General features: G+C 58.4%; 2 protein-coding genes across 5 annotated transcripts; both read left to right on the top strand.

Annotated features, from left to right (window-relative positions):
* Positions 1-2143: 2143 nt before the first annotated feature.
* Positions 2144-7176, top strand: PRSS56 (serine protease 56). The gene is made up of 12 exons (XM_059395483.1): positions 2144-2243; positions 2877-3014; positions 3545-3781; positions 3883-4193; positions 4282-4441; positions 4662-4804; positions 5046-5208; positions 5421-5597; positions 5683-5847; positions 5932-5994; positions 6328-6434; positions 6824-7176. The coding sequence occupies exons 1-12, from the start codon at positions 2144-2146 to the stop codon at positions 7106-7108; spliced, it is 2049 nt and encodes a 682-aa protein (XP_059251466.1). The 3' UTR covers positions 7109-7176.
* A 615-nt stretch (positions 7177-7791) lies between these two features.
* CHRND (cholinergic receptor nicotinic delta subunit) lies at positions 7792-14950 on the top strand. 4 transcript variants are annotated; one of them, XM_059392715.1, is made up of 12 exons: positions 7792-7843; positions 8100-8242; positions 8661-8705; positions 9231-9340; positions 9448-9603; positions 9829-9938; positions 10829-11029; positions 12245-12356; positions 12461-12575; positions 13412-13616; positions 13711-13829; positions 14768-14950. In XM_059392715.1, the coding sequence occupies exons 1-12, from the start codon at positions 7792-7794 to the stop codon at positions 14948-14950; spliced, it is 1551 nt and encodes a 516-aa protein (XP_059248698.1). The 4 variants fall into 4 exon arrangements, with proteins under 4 accessions (XP_059248698.1, XP_059248699.1, XP_059248700.1 ...); XM_059392716.1 differs by lacking the exon at positions 8661-8705; XM_059392717.1 differs by lacking the exons at positions 7792-7843; positions 8100-8242; positions 8661-8705 and having other exon boundaries at positions 9259-9326.
* Positions 14951-18975: the final 4025 nt, after the last annotated feature.

An 18975-nucleotide genomic window follows, 5' to 3' on the forward strand; every position in this document is an offset into this window, starting at 1 on the left:
GGGGCCTCCGTCTTGAGGGGCTCCCTCCAGGCCTTAATCCCTTCGGTGTAGATGCCAGCTCCAAGGACGGCCTGCAGCCTTGGCCTGGGAGACTTTCCACCTACCTTCTCCGCTTTCTGGGTCCCCTACCTTGCTGGCTCTTTCTTGGAACCACAAATAACTTCCTTGGGACACTTTCTCAAACCTCTGTTTATGTTTCAAGTACAGGCTGTGGGGCGTGAACACCCTCTCTGCCAAGAAGCTATACCCTATCTAGATATACATCCTATCTAGAGGGATAGATATTCTGACGAATACAAGTAATTTCTGGCTTCACAACAGTCACAATAACCCACACTCAGACACGATTCCATGGCATTCCATGGCATTCTGGAACCAGAGGTGTTATCTTCATGAGGGGCGGTGGTAACCAGGGAGGGGAAAGGGGGCATATACAGTGGTGTGCTGGGGGGATGTTGGGTCTCGGGGGACAGAAGGCAGGGGGGCTCCGATTTATAGCACGCGTTGATTTCCAGGGCATAAATACTCCCATTGTGGCTGCTGTCAAACTACCAATGTGAGTTCACCCAGGACAGACTTGGGAAGAGATGCCAATCTTCAGCTCTCAGGAGCTAAGATGATCTGACACCAGCACACCACTGCGTAGGGGGGCGACCTCCAGTGGAACTCCTGGAGCTCCAGAAATCTCTCGGTGGCCAGTGGCCAGAGAACCGAAATGATGAAGAGAGAATGAAAAGTGGGGGGAGAGCATATCAGGGAGGAACAAGAGGTTGGCCACACTCTCTGTTGCTCAGTGGCACAGAGGGAGGAGGCTGGAGATGCTGCAGGATTTGGCTGCCCCCCACCTCCCGCTCCCCACCACTTACCCATCACCCCTAAGGCCCCTGGCTCAAGGCACTCTCTGCAGGCCTGGGGCTCTGTCTTACGAAGGGGGACAGGGTCACCTCCTCAGAGGCTCGTCCACCTGCGCAGAAGGAGAAAGGACTGGAGAAGATAGGACAATATGCTATGGGGCCGAAGTCATGATAGAATGTGCTCTGGGAAGGCACCAGGCCTGCCAGAGCCACCCTGGGTCACCAGGATGAATTGGGGTGCCAAGATCCTCTTTTTTTGGCCTCAGGACATTCTGTGGGGCAGAAGAGCACCTCCTCTCTGCCCCAGGTGGGACCTTGGTCCCAGGAGAGCGGCTCATTTGTGGCCCTTCCCGTGAGACTCCAGAAGATTCCCTCCTGCCAGATCAGGGTCATAGCAACTGAGAACAATGCTGGACAGGCCGAGCGAGTACTGCGTAGGGGCAGGGGGTCTGGGAGAGCTTCAGAAGCTGCTGGGGCCTGGCCGACCCAAACTGGGCCACTGGTGGGGCCTTTCATGTCCCGCCTTCCTCTCGGGGCCTGCCTTTGCCTCTCCCACCCCACTACCCCCAGTGCGGCAATTAGGGCGCTAATTAGGGCTCTTTGATCATCTTTAGAAATGGCTACATGGGGGAGAGACGCTGCCAAGCAATTAGGGGCAGAGGGGCTGGGAGCTCGGGCACCTCTTCAGGGGGTGGGGCTGCCGAGGACCCTCAGACACCCCCTGCTCTCCTCCCTCCAGGAGGGTATGCCCCCAGCGTGGCCATAAACTCCTCAGGGAATAGAGGCAGATGGGAACCCCCGCCTCCCCATCTGAGCCCTGGAGATAGAGCCGGCCCCTATCCACCGGCCCCTCTCCGGCTGGCCCCCAGCCCAACCGTCAGCTCTTCTGGCCTGTCCAGGCCCCTTTGATGGAGCCGCAGGAACAAGGGCTTCATTGACAGAAGGGGGGCCTCAGAGCCGGGACCGTGAAACTTCAAAGGTAAGGGTCGAGCCCACTACCCCAATCCCTCCCCCGACCCTGGCCCCCCCTCCCGAGTACCCCCCCAGTCTGTCCTCTATATAGCCCCCCAAGCCCCAGTCCCCTGTGGGCTCCCGGGAGTTAAGGGCCAGGTGAGGGGCCACCGGAGGGAAGTGGGTGATTTTGATGTCCAAGGAAAGTCAGGTGGCTTGGGGGACAAGAATCCAACACCCAGGGGCCAAAAGGCAGTGGGAGGCAGAAAAGGAAGGATAAACACCTGGACCCCAAGAGGGAAAGAGGGCAGGGTCGCTTGGCCCAGCTCCCGGTCACCATGCTGCTGCTCGTGCTGCTGCTGCTGCTGCCCCTCTCAGACCCATGGGCTGTCCATGGGCACCCACTCTACATGCGCCTGCCCCACAGCATCCTGCAAGGTGAGCCTGGGTTAGACTGAGGGGGCGCCCGAGGTGGGAGGAACACAGAGGAAGTGGGTCCGGGCCAGGGGAGCGTGACCTTGCCACCCCCACTCATCTGGACCTTTGGGCCCTTTGGCCCACCCGGAGAGGAGAAGGGACCAGGAACTGTGGCACAGGTGGGCAAGGAAGAGGGAGAACAAGGGTGCAGAGGGAAGGGGACCTGGCAGCAGCCACCAGAGGGGGGAGCTTGGGGGAAGGTTCTGGGTTTAGCAGGAGGAAGAGTCCTGGGTGGCATCTCCTTGGCCCTCTAGGCCTGCAGGTGGGCTGCTTGACCCCGATACTTTGTCAAGAAGCCCGGATTTTGTGATGTCTCTACCTCTGGGGTGCTGTTTTTCCTTCAAGGTTTTTAAGGAAAGTCCCTTTTCAAAGATTCCAGCCCAGCTCAGTTGAATTACAGAGAACCCGTGGGTTGAGAATCTGGGGCCATCTGCTCTGAGCGCTGGGCCCTGGGGCCCTGGGACCCCCCCCCCCCCATTCTGCTGAGGTGCTCCCGGAGCCCCACCTGATGCCCCCATCTCCCCAGACAGGCTCAGGGCTGGAGCCTGAGGTTCTTCCCCAGCCGCAGGTGAATTGTACCCCATGTCCCAGCAGCTCTGTCAGCCCATGGCACGAGAGCACTGCAGGCCGCCCAGAGGAGCGCCCAGTGGACAGTTAATCGAGTCGCGATGGAGATTCGACACAGACTGCATGAGTGCAGTGGCTGTGCCAACCATACCATCCCGTGCCCGGGTGAGCTTGCCCTGACTACCCTGGGCCCGACCTCCTGTCCATCCTATCCCTTCCCTTCACACTTGACTCCCTCTTGGGGACAGAGACTAGGTGGGGCTGCCACCGAGACAATGCTGATGAAGGTCTTGCCAAGAAGAAAAGGCACGCCAGGCCTGGGACATAGTCTGTGCAAAGGCAGGAGGACAGGAAGAGTCTGGGCTCATTGGGTGGACAGTGAGAAGTTCATGGTGAAATAAGCCCTGGCTGCTGGGGGGTGGACTAACAGAGGGGAGCGGTAGGGCAGAGAGAGGACCCAGGCTCAGCCTGGGGTGCAAGAGGGGTGGAAGGCTAGCCATGAGGCTCAGAGGTCTGTGTCTCAGCAGGCGCTGGGCGTCCCAGGCCTCCGGCCCCCCTCCTCCAGGATCCAGCAGAGCCAGGTAGGGCTGAAAGGGCCCCAGGGGGCAAAGCTAAGGGCGGGGTCAACCCTGGAAGGGCCTTGAGGGTGAGGGGGCCAGGACTTGTCCCCTGTGACGCCTATGCCATCTTTCTAGGGCCTTGTGGCGAGAGGCGCCCAAGCTCTGTCAACGTGACACGGGCCCACGGCCGCATTGTTGGGGGCAGCGCTGCTCCGCCCGGAGCCTGGCCCTGGCTGGTGAGGCTGCAGCTCGGAGGGCAGCCTCTGTGTGGCGGCGTCCTGGTGGCGGCGTCCTGGGTGCTCACCGCGGCGCACTGCTTCGCGGGGTACGTTGGACCCCAGGCCCTTGACCAGCCCACACCCCCAGTGCGCGGTGTGACTCTTTTGGGGTCGTCTGGCGGGCGACACACGCGAGAGCCGGTCTCTGCTGCCCCCTGGCGGCGGTCACCGCCTTGCCCTGCTCCCGGCCTCCAGGCGCCCTCGCCGCCCAGCCTGGGTGCGGATTATCTGGGAACACCCGGCTGGGCGCGGCTCCTGAATTTACTGGAGGGGCCCGCCTCTCCCCCGCCCACCTTCCCTGCCCCGCGAGAAGAGCGGAGACAGAGAGAGCCCGGCGTGTGGGCCTGCTGAGTGGTGCCCGTGGGCGGAGGGCAGTGTCTCAGGGGACTCGCCGCTTGTCCCGCAGTGCCCAGAACGAGCTTCTGTGGACAGTGACGCTAGCCGAGGGGCCCCAGGGGGAGCAAGCAGAGGAGGTGCCGGTGAACCGCATCTTGCCGCACCCCAAGGTGAGAGGACAGACGCCAGGCTCTCAGAGTGGGGAACAGCACCCCCACCCCACACTTCATCACTATTGCGCGGCCACTCCCTCCGCAGTTTGACCCGCGGACCTTCCACAACGACCTGGCCCTGGTGCAGCTGTGGACGCCCGTGAGCCCGGTTGGGGCGTGGCGCCCTGTGTGCCTGCCCCGGGGGCCCCGGGAACCCCCAGCCGGCACCGCTTGCGCCATCGCGGGCTGGGGGGCCCTCTTCGAAGGTATGGGGCTGCTTCCAGTGTGAGTGCGATGAATGGGAGGTTAGGGTGATGGAGTTGGGGAAGGCCGGGTGTAGGGAATCTGACCCCCCCCCCCATCACCTTTGAGAAATACTGTCTGATCTTGTAAAGGGGAAGGAATCATGGAGGGTAGTGGGAGGAGGGACCTGCTAGAAAGGCCCCTGCCCTCCAGGCCTGAGCTCTCTCCCCGGATTTCTTGTAGATGGGCCTGAGGCGGAGGCGGTGAGAGAGGCAAGAGTGCCCCTGCTCAGCACTGACACCTGCAAAAGGGCCCTGGGGCCCGAGCTGCACCCCAGCAGCATGCTATGTGCTGGCTACCTGGCCGGGGGCGTGGACTCCTGCCAGGTAGGAGCCCTGATTGATGTTAGGGTGCTGAGCAGGCTGCTCCCCAGGGACAGGACAGCTTCTTTCCTTTGGCAGTTGGTTGTCATTCAACTTGTTTGAGCTTTCATGTCCCCACCACTAAAAGTGGGTACAAGGGCAGAATCCCCAGAACTCACAACTGCCCCACCCTGCCAAGTGTCAGGCTGGCAGAGGAGAGGGGCAGGTCGATGAAGTACTCTCTCTTTCGGCTTGGGTCCTGCAGGGTGACTCTGGAGGCCCCCTGACCTGTTCTGAGCCTGGGCCCCGCCCCAGGGAGGTCCTGTATGGAGTCACCTCCTGGGGGGATGGATGCGGAGAGCCAGGGAAGCCTGGGGTCTACACTCGTGTGGCCGTGTTCAAAGACTGGCTCCAGGAACAGATGAGTGGTGAGTGCCCCGTTCCTATTCACCCTCCCCGAAGTGGAGAGGTGACAAGTGGAGAGTGCCCTTGGGACAAGCCCCTCTACATCCCATCGGCTCCCAACCCCCTTACTGCGTGGGGGAAAGCCTGTCCTCCCTTCGGGGAAGAGCTGCAAGGGCTAAGGTCCAAAGCCGGGGCTGAATCGGCCGCGGCTGCCCCCCACCCCCACCCCCCACAGCAAACCCCTCCAGCCGGGAGCCCAGTTGCAGGGAGCTGCTGGCCTGGGAGCCCCCCGGGGAGCCGCCGGCAAACGCCGCCCCGCCCTGCGCCTTCTACGCCCGCCTGTGCCCTGGGCCCGCGGCCGCCTGCGCGCGTCTGGCGCACCAGCAGTGCCTGCAGCGCCGAAGGCGATGCGGTGAGTCCAGATCCCAGGGCTGGGCCGGCGGACAGGGGGCCTGGCCCAGGTCTGACCGCCTCTCGGACCCTTGTCCCGCCCGCAGAGCTGCGCTCGCTGGCGCACACCCTGCTGGGCCTGCTGCGGGGCGCTCAGGAACTGCTTGGCCCGAGCCCAGGGATGCGGCGCCTGGCCCCCACCCTGGCTCGCCCCGCTCTGTCGCTCCCGGAGCCTCCCAGACACCCCGCCCGCGAGCAGCGGCTGCACCCAGGTACCCCGCGCCTTCACACTCCAGCCCCAGCACCCCCCGCCACCAACTGCGCGGAGACGATCCCCTAACGCTGCGTCTCCCCAGGATCGCGGGCTGCGGGCGCTCGGTTCTCGAAGCGGAGGCCAGAGCAGCGCGTGGAAGCGAACGGTAATGACGCCCCCTGCGGGCCTTTGCCGGGAGAGTAGCAGGCCAAGGGCTGGCCAGGGGATTCGTGGGACAACCGGCAGACTGGATCTCCCCACCTGAGCCCCCGCCAACCCCCCCGCCCCGCAGTAGGGAGGATGACTCTTTGGGGGTTCAGTTCAACAGAGACCATCTGCTTTTGTTATCACTTAACCTCTCTGATCCTCAGTTTCCCATCTGTAGCACGAGGAGAAATCTGCCCCTGGGAGGCAGTCCACTGAGGTCCTTGTGGGAATCCCACCCGGCTCCTTTCCGGTGCATTTACTGCTGTTCCCAGGACCTCTCCCCTTCCTGCAGGTTGCCCTGGGCTGGAGAGTCTGCAACAGAAGTTGACCACCCTTCAAGGCACCCATGCCTGGATCCTGCAGGTCCCAGCAGAGCACTTGGCCATGGACTTCCACGAGGTAGGTCGTCAGTCTTCCCACATTCACTCAAAGTGGCCTCAGAAGGCTGACCTGGATCATCCCTGATGAGTAGGGGGACAGAAGGGGCACCCTCCACAGCAGGAGGGAGGACCTGCTCCCCAGCAACTTGGGGTGGAGGCGGGGGGGGGGGTGTCTTGGGAGAAAGGGGCAGGGAAGGCATCTGTGTGTAAGCTGGGGTGCTGGGTGGATGTGAAGGTGTGGGGGGAGGTGTGAGTAGAAGGGCACGTGGGGGTGTCTAAGTGAGCAGGAAGTGTGCAGGATTGGGAGGGTATGGAGAGGAGCGGATCTGGGTGAGAGTTTCTGGGGGCCCGGAGGAGGCAGACCAACAGCTGGGTTGTGGGACTCTGAGCCCCCTCCTCCTTCTTCAGGTCCTGGCCGATCTGGGCTCCAAGACGCTGACCGGCCTCTTCCGAGCCTGGGTGCGGGCAGGCTTGGGGGGCCAACACGTGGTCTTCGGGGGCCTGGTAGGCCTGGAGCCGGCCACGATGGCTCGCAGCCTCCCCCGCTTGCTGGTGCAGGCCCTGCAGGCCTTCCGTTTGGCCACACTGGCAGAGGCAGAGGGGGCCCGGATGGGTTCAAGGCAGAGCCAGGGGCTGGGGAGGAAGGGGCACCCCCCACTCAGTCCTCAGATTTCCCCAGCCAGGGGGCCATGAACCATGTCTGGGCCCCCAACCCCTGGTTAAGACCTACCCCTCCAAGGGGCTCCTGTGATAACAATATGTCCCAGCCACAGTTGATTGGGTGGGGGGGGGGGGGGGGGCCTGGGTCCATGTGTCTTCCCAGATATGTCATCAGAAAATCCTGGCTGCTTTAATAAACGTTATTTATGATCTACAGCGATAACTCTGGAGCTTTCTTGGGATGAGAACTGGGTGGGTGAACATTAGGGCCCAACCTCCAGTAGCAGTTGGCAGAGGTCACAGAGACACTGGAGAGAGGCTGCTAAGTCCCCATTTCCGCGTACATGTCTGCTCCTCAAGAAATGGCAACAGCTGACCTATCACCACTCCCCTCCCCGTGGATGGCCAGCGCTGCCCCCAGTGTCCAGTGCCTCTACCCAGCCCCCATCCCTACTGCTAGTCGTGGGGAGTTCCAGCCTCCTGTCCTTGGGCTCCTGCCTGGCGGCCAGTCCCCATCCCCACCCCACCCCCTCGGCACCTGCCTTGGGTTTTATACCCGGAGCCATGCCCAGACGTGTCAGATTGCATTTCCGGGCTGCCACTTCCCTTTGCACACGACCCCCCCCCTCCCCGCACCTGTCCCCTCTCCTACCCATCCACATTCCCCAGCCCTGTCGACTGAAGGGGCAGCCACAAGACCCAGCCAGAGGGACAGGATGGAGGGACCCAGGCTGACGCTGGGGCTGCTGGCTATACTGGTTGTTTGTGGTAAGATCAAACATCAACCCGTCCTGAAGGGCCCTCAGGACTCACACCAGGGCCCCTACTGCATGGTCCCTCCTACCCTACCTACCCGGTGCTCCCTTCCTTAACATCGGGCCCAACCTCCCACCCCCACTGCTATTTCTCCCTGGAGGGGCAGGAGTGGTGGGATCCCCATGCTGAGCCCAGCCCCATGGCCCAGCAGGATTTCAGGGCAGCTCCCTTCCTGTCCACCCCTGTCCTGCACCCCACCCGTCCCCAGGTAGCTGGGGCCTGAACGAGGAGGAACGGCTAATTCGGCACCTATTCGAAGAGAAAGGCTACAACAAGGAGCTCCGGCCGGCACACCAGGGGGAGAGTGTAGAGGTCTCGCTGGCCCTCACACTCTCCAACCTCATCTCCCTGGTGAGACCCCCCTCTGTGACCGAGCTGGGGACGGGAGAGTAGGGACAGCTCTTGGGAGGCCTGCCTGTCTCCCGGACTGGGATGACCAGGGAGGAAGTTCAAGGCCCCAGCCTGGACTATGGTAGCTCCTGTCCCAAGGAAGCAGGCTCCAGTGTTCTGCACGCTCAATGCTGCCACAGGCTTTGGCCTAATCCCCTGCCCCATATCAGACCCATGATACACTTCAGAGGCCACGCGCTGTCCCTGCTCCTGGGTCTGCCCACCCTCTACTGACTGTGAATGCTTGTGGCAGAAGTCTGATTAGGCCAATTGCCATGGTTTCCCCTGGGTGGCGGCTGGGAGTAGGTGCTTGGTGAATGTACGTAGGTGGAAGAACCATGAGGGCCCTGGGGGACAGCCGTCTCGTGTGTGATTACAGAAAGAAGTGGAGGAGACCCTCACCACTAACGTGTGGATTGAGCACGTAAGGATACCCCACTCGGTGCTGGGTGTGGGGTGAGGGTGCAAGACCCAGGCTTCCCTGTGCTCCCTTTTGCTTGGGGATCTCCAGGAGGGGATCGTCTTGTCCTCCGGGAGGAGCTGACTTCTATCCAGAAGCCCAGCTGCCCTTCCCACCACCTTGAACAGTCACTAGCTAGCTCAGATAGAGACTTCTGGTAGACTGGGATCCTTCATCTATAGGGAAACTGTCACAACATCCTGATTTTATTAGAAGACACTCTTCTGCCACCTGTCAGAAGTTCATAATACAGATATACATCTTCTATGCCCACAATGGAAATATGCTCCCTTGATTGTGCAGTGTACATTCTACACAGCTGTACATGACAGGTCTCAGTCCTAACTTTGTACCATCTCCCCCAAACCTCTTATCACAGCTCCCAGACCCTGCCCAGTCTTCCATCAGGGAAGTGAGGAGAGTTAAGGGGGGAAAAGGGAGCCTGGGCAACAGCAGAACCGACCACTGACACCTCTTTTGGGCTTCCAGGGCTGGACAGACAGCCGGCTGCAGTGGAATGCTGAAGAATTTGGGAATATCAGTGTCCTGCGCCTGCCCCCTGACATGCTGTGGCTCCCAGAGATTGTGCTGGAGAACAAGTTGAGCCGCAGCCCTCCCTGGCATCCCCTCCCCACTTTGCTCCCCTAAACCCTGCCATTTCCAAGCTGGCTGGCATTGATGGTGACCCCTTGTCCTTGTCCCTCAGCAACGACGGCTCCTTCCAGATTTCCTACTCCTGCAATGTGCTCATCTACCCCTCGGGCTATGTGTACTGGCTGCCACCCGCCATCTTCCGCTCTTCCTGCCCCATCTCCGTCACCTACTTCCCCTTTGACTGGCAGAACTGCTCCCTCAAGTTCAGGTGCTCTCACTTCTCCCGCCACCCTTCACCCCGGCCAGGGACTGAGACAGGTCCATGAAGCACTCTCGGGCAGAGGCCCCCACTCTGTCCTGATGAGAGCTCCCTCACATCCCCGACGGCCCCTCTGACCATGAACCTCCTCCACTACTAGCCTTCCCCCCCCCCCTGCCATCAGTGGCCACGCCCAATGGCTGAGGACCCCCATCTACTCACTGCCCTCCCCAGTTCCCTCAAGTACACAGCCAAGGAGATCACCCTGAGTCTGAAGCAAGAGGAAGAAGAGGGCCGCTTCTACCCTGTGGAGTGGATCATCATTGACCCCGAGGGCTTCACAGGTACTGGGAGTAGCAGCTATGGGTGGGCGGGGTAGGCGGGCCCTCAGACACACACCCACAGGTACGGTCACCCTGACACCGCCCCCCCCCCCAGAGATGCACCTGCACACACACACGCACACACCTGGAACATGGACCTACAGGCACACAGACTGACAGAGAGACACCGATGGACAGACACACACTGACCCACAGAGAAACATACACAGACATACTTACTGACACAAATCTAGCACACTGAAAGGAAAAGAAGTCCAACTGGAGGGACTCTGTCCCTCAGGCAGAGACCGACAGGTTCCAGGGCCACACTCCTTCTGCTGCCCAGGCCAGAAGACCCTCCTGGATCTGGACAGGGTCCCTGGGGATGGATGTGGCTGACAGATAAGAGGGGTCGTTAGTCTTCTGTTCCCAGTCAGCCCAGAGATATGGTTGCGGCTTTAGGGGTCTCTACCGTTGTGTGTGCCGCCCCCTACTAACACCCCCCACCCCATCTATGAGTGGGCTCAGATCTTCTAGGGGTCCCCTACCCCATGCCACTGTCCATCACAGGAGACCAATGCCACAGTAGTCCCAAGGCTACTCCATCCCTGAGGAGTGGAGGGGGAGGGATTGGTCTTACCCTTGCTGCATCATTATCTCTAAGACTTATTTGAACCAAATTATGGCCTTAGTTTCTATATCTTCCAAGAAGAGGGGGGAAACACTCCCAGAGGAGAATTTCTTCCTTGCAGACTGAAACCTCCATCCCAACCCCCCAGGGAGGGAAACCTGCAAACAGAACCCCAGCCGTCCTTCACATGCCCCCTCTCCCCAGCCCCCACTCCTGCCCTGAGCCCACCCCGTGCCCCCTTGCCCAACTTGACACCAAGGTGTCCTTCTGCTGCCCTCAGAGAATGGGGAGTGGGAGATAGTGCACCGGCCAGCCAGGATCAACATGGACCTCAGTGTCCCACTGGACAGTCCAAGCCGCCAGGACGTCTCCTTCTACCTCATCATCCGCCGCAAGCCCCTCTTCTACGTCATCAACATCCTGGTGCCCTGCGTGCTCATCTCCTTCATGATCAACCTGGTCTTCTACCTGCCGGCCGACAGTGAGCCTCAGAGCCTATCCCAGCCCCCTGCTGCCTGGGGCACCTTTCCCACTCCCTGAGCCTCGGTCTCCCAACCCTCCCTTCCCTTCCTCCTGGGAGACATAAGGGGGTCACCACTTCCGGGGCTTCCTGCCCAGGGTCCAAGCAGGAGGGGCATGTGGCCAGCCAAAGGGAGGGTTTTGTGATGCTGTCCAACATCCCCAAATGGACAGGGCCCCTGGGGAGTCCATCTCTCTTGGACCTTGCTTCTGCTTCTCACAGTGGGACTTCCCAAGGAAGTTCCCAAGAGAGAACAACAAGACTGTCCCTCTGTCAGAGCAGATACCAGGTCTGTCCTGGTCACCATGTATGACCACAGGCCTGGCACACAGAAGACCATCCGCTTGGAACCAGTGGGTGGCTGAAGGGATCTCTGGGAAGCCAGGCATGGGGGCATGCAGCTGATGTTCTTTTGGTTCTAGAAGGGCATGTGTAATCTGTGCTCACTTGGTTTCGCAATAGTTTCAGAGTATTTACTAGAAGTAAGGCACAGTGAGTCCCAGGGACAAGTGTGATCCAGCCTCTGTTGTGGGCTGAGATTGGACTCTGCAGGTCTGAGAGCATGGGCTCCAGGGTAGGATAATGGGGGAAGCTTTCCTGGAAGAGGTGGCGCTTGAGCTGGAGATGGGATGGGACGCAGCTTCCAGGTAGAGAAGGGGCCCTGGGGCAGCGCTGTGGGCCTGTGACTGCAGTGGCCACCTCAGAGTGCTCAGGGGCTCCAATGGGAGGAGCTGGGCAGTGCTGGGCTAGGGATCTCTGAGTGGAGGACTAGGAGTTGGGGAAATATGGGGGCTCTGAGGATGCCCTGGAACTTTCTGTACAGGGGGACACACCAGACCTGTGATTTTCGAGTGGCAGCAAGCTGGCTAACAGTGAGACCTGGTGATCACTGAGCCCCAGGCAGCATGATGAGCATTTAACACTCACTCTCTCACTTGGTCCTCACAACATTCCACAGTTGTGAAAATTGAGGCACAGAATGGTTAGGCTACTTGTCTAAGGTCACTCAGCAAGTAAGTGCCAGAGCCGGGATTTGAACCCATGTGCTCTAGCTTGGTACCCCCACAATGTTAATCAGGGTATGGTGGCTTTAGTAACCAGTGGTGCAGGGGCCATGGTGGGACCCACTGGGCCCAAGACCAGAGGGAACAGCTGCTAAGTCCCAGGCTCCCCCAGGTGGCGAGAAGACGTCGATGGCCATCTCAGTGCTCCTGGCTCAGTCTGTCTTCCTGCTGCTCATCTCCAAGAGGCTGCCAGCCACGTCCATCGCCATCCCCCTCATTGGCAAGTGAGTGATGTCTGTGCCATACCACACAACCCCAGCCAGCCCCGGCCACCACGCCCTGCCACCCCCTGCCCCACCAGGGCTCCACAGTGAGTGTGTCCCTACAGATTCCTGCTCTTCGGCATGGTGTTGGTGACCATGGTCGTCGTGATCTGTGTCATCGTGCTCAACATCCACTTCCGCACCCCCAGCACGCACGTGCTGTCTGAGGGGGTCAAGAAGGTGAGGGCTCTCAGCCAAAAGCTGGAGACGGTCCGGCAGTCCCTTCACAGGAGAACAGGGAAAGACCCCCGGCATGATTGCACGGGTACGCCGGCCTTGTGTGACCCAAACTCCACATGCTGCTACCCACGCCACATGGTCGACTCTCCTGGCTGGCTGCTACTCAGAAGGATCCCGACACAGAGAAGCACAAGCTGCACAGTTTCCTCTCTATGAAGTTCAAGGACAGGCAAAACCATCCTTTAGCGATAGAAATTGGGAGGGGGTTTCCCCAAGGGGGTCGGGGGAAGTGACAGGCAGAAGCACCAGAGACCTTTTGGGAGCCCGTCGGAGATCTCTTCTGGGGGGTGTTTACATAGTTGACAGCATCTATAAAAATTCATCTAGCTCTACACTTCAGGGCTGCCCATTCTGCTGTATGTTTCCTCTACCCTTGATGGAAAAAAAGGCAAGGAATGTGGGCATGGCATGCCCAGGAAGGGGTGTCCTTGCCTCTCCGCCGCTGCTCGCTGTTCTGGGAAGGTTGAGGGCTTGTTTGGTCTTCAGCGTCTGGAGAAGAGCGCGGAGCATTGGGGGCCTTGTTCTTTTTTGTTTTGCGTATATAATTCATTTTGAACAAATGAGCTCTGCTTTGTGCTGTGGACAATGAGGGACAGTTGGAAGCAAGCTAAGGGTCCGTCACAAGAGGATGGGGGACTCCGGGACAGCATGCGACTCAGCAGTACTTTCTGGCAGTCGGGAATGGACTCACAGACATTTCAATGTGCCAAGGTGGCACATGTCAGTAAAATAGCCTTCCTGTGTCCCCCGTCCCCCCCACCCCCGACCTGCTGCAGCTCTTCCTGGAGACCCTGCCGGAACTGCTACACATGTCCCGCCCGGCGGACAATGGACCTGGTCCGGGGGCTCTGGTCCGGAGGAGCAGCTCCCTGGGCTACATTTCCAAGGCTGAGGAGTACTTCCTGCTCAAGTCCCGAAGTGACCTCATGTTTGAGAAGCAGTCTGAGCGCCACGGCCTGGCCCGGCGCCTCACCACCGCATGTGGGTCCATGCCGGGGGGCTTAGGGGTGCGGCCCATCCACGGAAGGTGGGCTGGAGGCAGGTCTCATGTCCCGCTCTGGCCTGGTCTCCACAGGCCGGCTCCCTCCAGGCTCTGAGCAGGCCCAGCAGGAGCTCTTGAGTGAGCTGAAGCCAGCCGTGGATGGGGCCAACTTCATCGTCAGCCACATGAAGGACCAGAACAGTTATAATGAGGTGAGTAGCCACAGAGGGCTGATGCCTAGAGTGTATCCCGTCTTCAGGGGGCCTCTCTTCCCCTCAGAGACACGTACCCACTGAGAGGAAGGAGTTCATGGTGGGTGCAGACCCCGGGCCCCGCTGGTATGTCGAGCCTCCATCTAGAACCCTCTGGCAGTTCACTGCACACAGCGTGCACCCAGGCATAGCCACAGGCACATAGCTCTCTTAGGGTTCCTTCTTTTAAAAAAAAAAAAATATTTTATTTGTTTATTTGACAGAGATCACAAGTAGGCAGAGAGGCAGGCAGAGAGAGAGGGGGAGATAGGCAGAGAGAGAGTGGGGAGCAGGAACCCTGCTGAGCAGAGCGCCTGATGCAGGGCTTGATCCCAGGATGCTGAAATCATGACCTGAGCTGAAGGCAGAGGCTTAACCCACTGAGCCACCCAGGCACCCCTAGGGCTCCTTCTTTGTTGCCAGACCCGTCATTTTCTGTCCCTGCTCAACTCCAAGTCTGATGTTCTGGACATAAGTGGCCGTTTAAAAGGCAGCCTTAGGTGGTCGTTCAATATTATATGATTTTTAAACTTCTCTCTTGAGAAAGGGGCCCTGTTTTCCAGTTCACATAGTGGCCAGCATGGCGTTGAGAGGCGGAGAGGGTGAAGAGGGAGGAGAGGGGACGATGCAACCTTCCTCAGCCCCTCGAGAGAGACTGCTGGCACCCCAGCTCTTCTTCAGCCCCAGGAGCTCTGTAGTGGGGTGAGGAGGAGGGCTGTGGCCCCATTCTTGGTCTCCTGGACAGAGGGAACACACCAGCTTGTCCCATCCACTGCTAGCCGGGGGCAACCCCCACAGATACACTGAGACCATGCCTCTGTCACTGGGCCCGGGCTTGGGGTATAGGCTCATGGTTTAAGAGCCTTCCCCACCACCCTGTCTCTGGCCCCTGCCCCCAGGAGAAGGACTGCTGGAACCGAGTGGCCCGCACAGTGGACCGACTCTGCCTGTTCGTGGTGACACCCATCATGGTGGTGGGCACGACCTGGATCTTCCTGCAAGGCGCCTACAACCAGCCTCCACCTCAGCCCTTCCCTGGGGACCCCTTCTCCTACCATGAGCAGGACAAGCGCTTCATCTAGAACAGGCCTGCCCTGCCCTGTTGGCCCAGCTTCCAGGCAGTGTCCAGTGGGCGGGGGCAGGGGCGGAGGGAGGGTGCTAGTCGTGTGGACAGGGATGTCTGACAGAGGACAAGCCCTTCCTGGGGAGGCCAACTTCTGACCCTGGGGCTCGAGTCCAGCTGGTGCTGCAAGGCTGGGGCAGGAAGAGCCGGGCTTTCCTGAGATTAGGGAAGGAAGGGGGAAGCCCGGCTCTTCAACCATGGGTCCTCTACAGCTAAACACCAGGGAGCCGCTGAGGAGGACTAAGAGCGGATATCATCTGGGGGTCAGAGCAGGACAATGTGTGGGGGGAAGGGGGGCTGACTCAGGCTGGGACCCTTCTGTGAGGAATGAGAAAGGCAGAGGCCTCTTCTTCCTCCCCTTCCCTAGATGGGGGTAGAGCAGGTAGGATCCTGTGCTCTCACTTCCCTGTTCCTCCAGCCACCCTCCTTTCTACAACCCCTCAGCCTTGGGCTTCGGAGGCCCCAGTGGGGGTGTTATGTGGGGACACCTCCCTCTCCAGACCTCTTAAGGAAAGAGGATTTCAGCAGGGGTGGGAGCCCCAGGATTGCAAAATGGCCTTCCCCAGACCTTTCTTTCTGCCTTGGTGACTTTGTCTGGGTCCCCTAGGGAAGCCAAGGACTGGGGTGGAAGGGCCAAGCTCAACATTCAAAAAGACTAAAGGTCAGCTTATCAACCTCAGGTCACATGCACGATCCTAGAGCCCTAGAGCTCAGCCCTCCCCCAAGAAGTGTCTCCTCTTGGGCAACTTTTCTCCCCAAAGTAGGGTTTCCATACAATATTTGAGACATATTTTTACTAAAAAAACTATTGTTTATCCGAAATTCAAACTTAACTGGGCATCTTGTTTTGTTTTGTTTTGAGGGGTGGCAGAGAAAGAAAAGAAAAAAAGAAAGCATAGAGCCCAACCAGGGGCTCAGTCTCACCACCCAGAGATGATGACCTGAGCCGAAATCAAGAGTCAGAGACTCAACAGACTGAGCCACCCAGGTGTCCAGAATCCTGTATTTTTATTTGCTAAATTTGACAACTCTATCCCAAAGGGAGCCCCCAACAATCCTATCCCAAGCGCCAAAGGCCGAGGCTACAGATGCTGGGAGACAAGGTAGCCTACCTCCAAGATGGCCCCAGCGATCTCCACCCCCGGTATTCATACCCTGAGTAGCGCACTCCCACAATGCACTGGGCTTGGTCTGTGTGACTGACAGAAGGAGGCGGAAGTGACGTGTGTCGCTTCTGAGGTTAGGCTCTATAAGACACTGCAGCACTCCCGCTCCATCACTCTTCACTTTCAGCTGGATCTCTCACTCTGGGGAAGCCAGCTGGCATGGGAGCAGTCCTGTGGAGAGGCCCACCTGGCAAGGACCTGAGCCCCTCTGCCTGCAGCCCCATGAGTGACCTCGGAAGCGGATCCTCCAGCCCCGATGGAGCCTTCAGAGGAGATCACCATCCAGGTCAACATCTTGGGTGCAGTCCCATGAGTTCTGGAGCCAGAGCCACCCAGCTAAGCTGCTCCTGGATTCCGGACCCCCAGAAACTGTGTGGAATAGCATATGATTTTTAAGAGACAAAGTTTGGGGGTGCTTTGTTACACCAGAGGATGATCTGGCGTGAGCCGCGCTCATCTCTTAGGTTCACTTTTCTCATCAACAAAATGTGTAAGTTCCGTTTGTGAGGTGTTGTGAAAATCGAATTTGCTAGTAGTCATAAAGTTCCTTCCTTACACATGTCCTGCAATTTTTCTTAATTAATTTAAATTCAACTAATTAACATACAATGTATTATTTGTTTCAGGGGTACAGGTCTGTGATTCATCAGTCTTATCTAACACCCAGTGCTCATTACCACAAACACTCTCCCCAGTGTCTATCACCCACTTACCCTATTCCTTCACCCCCTTCCCCTCCAGCAACCCTTAGTTTGTCTCCTATGATTAAGAGTCTCTTATGGTTCCGGTCCTGCAAATTTAAGGGCTGATTATTTCACTCATTCCTCAGTTGTGGGCCTGAGTCACAGAAGATGGGCCTGTGGACTCCTATGTCCGAGGCTGGCCAGGGGTCTGAGGGCATATGGGAGCAAACACAGAGGACCCAATTATTCTCCTCCTTGACGCACGCACTAAAGGTTGTCATAGCTCAACCCATTTCCCTCAGAGGGAATTAGAGACCTCATTACCTCAGGTATACAAAAGGTGAGATTTTTAGTCTTTCAGTGGAAAGGAACAAAAGACAAACCTCTTTTTTTTTTTTAACGTGACTATAAAAACTTCTATTCATTTATACTAGGATTTGGGCCCACTGCCACCAGGGAACCCAGTGCCCAGAAAAAGACAAACCTCTTAATGGCAAAACTGACCCTAGTTACTTCTGACTTTCAGTATAAACTGTGCACGGATTCAAGGTACAAATATTTATTTTTTTCCCCTCTGAATAGAGAAAGTAGCTTGGATTTACACCATCAGATGAGCAGAAAGTCTGGGACCTTCCTGGGGTCTTCCTCTATGAGAGAGTCCCCATCTCAAGCACCAAGAGAGATCCTGGATCAGATTCCTCAGTCACTGTCCTTGCTTCTCTCTGCCACATGATGGCACTGTTGGCAACCTCCTGGTGAATCCTCTGCATCTTCCTGGCTCAGATGGCCGTGAACTTTCCCCCCAAAAGACAACCCCAAAATGCCACACCTGACCAAGAGTGCCCCATGCACAGGTTCCCAGGGTCACAGCAGGACCCCCAACTGCACACATTCCTCCAGCACCGCGGCCCCAGGGCGCTGTCAGCACTGGTCCCCTCTCTGGGTGACAGAGAAACTCCCCAGGGAGTCACCCCCACAAGGGGCCAGCTTCCTGTGAAACCACAGGGTGTCCCTACACACTCTTTCCAGGCCATCAGTGCTACTCACTCTCCTTTGAACAGTGATGAATCTGAGGCATGCACTGGGCTGCTAGGAACAGAAACCCAAAGAACATGGTTCAAACCAATAAGGCTCCGTCTTTATTCCATAATGAGATCACAAGGCAGCGGCTGCCACCTTGGCTCAGCGGTCCCACAAAGCTATTAGAGACTCGGGCTCTGGGCTCTCTGCCCAGCAGCCCGGCCCTCATGCTTGTTGCCCCAGGGTGCAAGCAGACTGCCACTGATCCTCACTTCACATCTGTGTTTAACACAGGAAAGGAACCAGTCATTTCCGACCCCTTTCATCAGGAAGCAAAGGCTCTCCCCTGAAGCCCTTCAGCTGACTTCTATAGACATCCCACAGGTCAAGATGTTATCACACGGCCATCCTTATCTGCAAGGGGGCCTGGGAAATGAACATTCCAGCCTCCAGAAGAGAAGGTGACAAAGAGGGAGTAACTGTTAGACACAAATGAAGCCTGCAGAAGATTTTCTTTTAATGCTTCCACACACACCCCTTTAGCCCCTCCTGGCAGCGCCAGCCCTCCTCGGGTGACCCGCCCTCCTGAGAACACCGAGGAGACTTGGCCTCTCTCCCACAGCAGTAAAGAAGGGGAAAAAACATACATGGGGAGGTGGCATAATTCATACCAGAGGGAAGTCATGCTCCACAACCTTCCTTTTCCCTCCCAGACACTTGTAGAGAAGGGTAAGGGGGAAGTCAGAAATGTTGGGGTGGGCCAGACCACCATGGCTGGGGGCAGTGTGTGGTTGGGTGAGAATAGGTGGTCCATTATTTAGCAGAAACCATTAATGGGCATGCCAACATGTGGTCTTGGAGGGGCTAGAGAGGGAGAGAGGTACTGCTCTGGGGAGCAACAAAGGGCAAACTGGGGAGAAGGGGAACTGGCTTTGTACACTTCAGGGAAAGGGGGCTACATACCTAGATTCCCAGCGGCAAGAGTGATGCTTGAGAGTGGGGCCTGGAGCAGGACCGAGCACAAGGACAGAAGTGAATGACCGGGGAAGGCAGGTGCCACCACTGCTGTCCCCTCCGACCCCAAAGTCCTGGTGAGGACAGACAGGAGGGACTCG

Source organism: Mustela nigripes, chromosome 3, assembly GCF_022355385.1.
Source record: "Mustela nigripes isolate SB6536 chromosome 3, MUSNIG.SB6536, whole genome shotgun sequence".
Taxonomy (NCBI): domain Eukaryota; kingdom Metazoa; phylum Chordata; class Mammalia; order Carnivora; family Mustelidae; genus Mustela; species Mustela nigripes.

What these genes read in the sequence shown, in the direction of transcription:
- PRSS56 (XM_059395483.1), top strand. Translation starts at nt 2,144, where the DNA reads ATGCTGCTGCTCGTGCTGCTGCTGCTGCTGCCCCTCTCAGACCCATGG. An exon ending in GCCCCACAGCATCCTGCAAG is followed by an intron (nt 2,244 to 2,876) that starts GTGAGCCTGGGT and finishes ATGTCCCAGCAG; the next exon opens with CTCTGTCAGCCCATGGCACG. An exon ending in GCAGCGCGTGGAAGCGAACG is followed by an intron (nt 5,995 to 6,327) that starts GTAATGACGCCC and finishes CCCTTCCTGCAG; the next exon opens with GTTGCCCTGGGCTGGAGAGT.
- CHRND (XM_059392715.1), top strand. Translation starts at nt 7,792, where the DNA reads ATGGAGGGACCCAGGCTGACGCTGGGGCTGCTGGCTATACTGGTTGTT. An exon ending in CTAACGTGTGGATTGAGCAC is followed by an intron (nt 8,706 to 9,230) that starts GTAAGGATACCC and finishes TTGGGCTTCCAG; the next exon opens with GGCTGGACAGACAGCCGGCT. An exon ending in TGTCTGAGGGGGTCAAGAAG is followed by an intron (nt 12,576 to 13,411) that starts GTGAGGGCTCTC and finishes GACCTGCTGCAG; the next exon opens with CTCTTCCTGGAGACCCTGCC.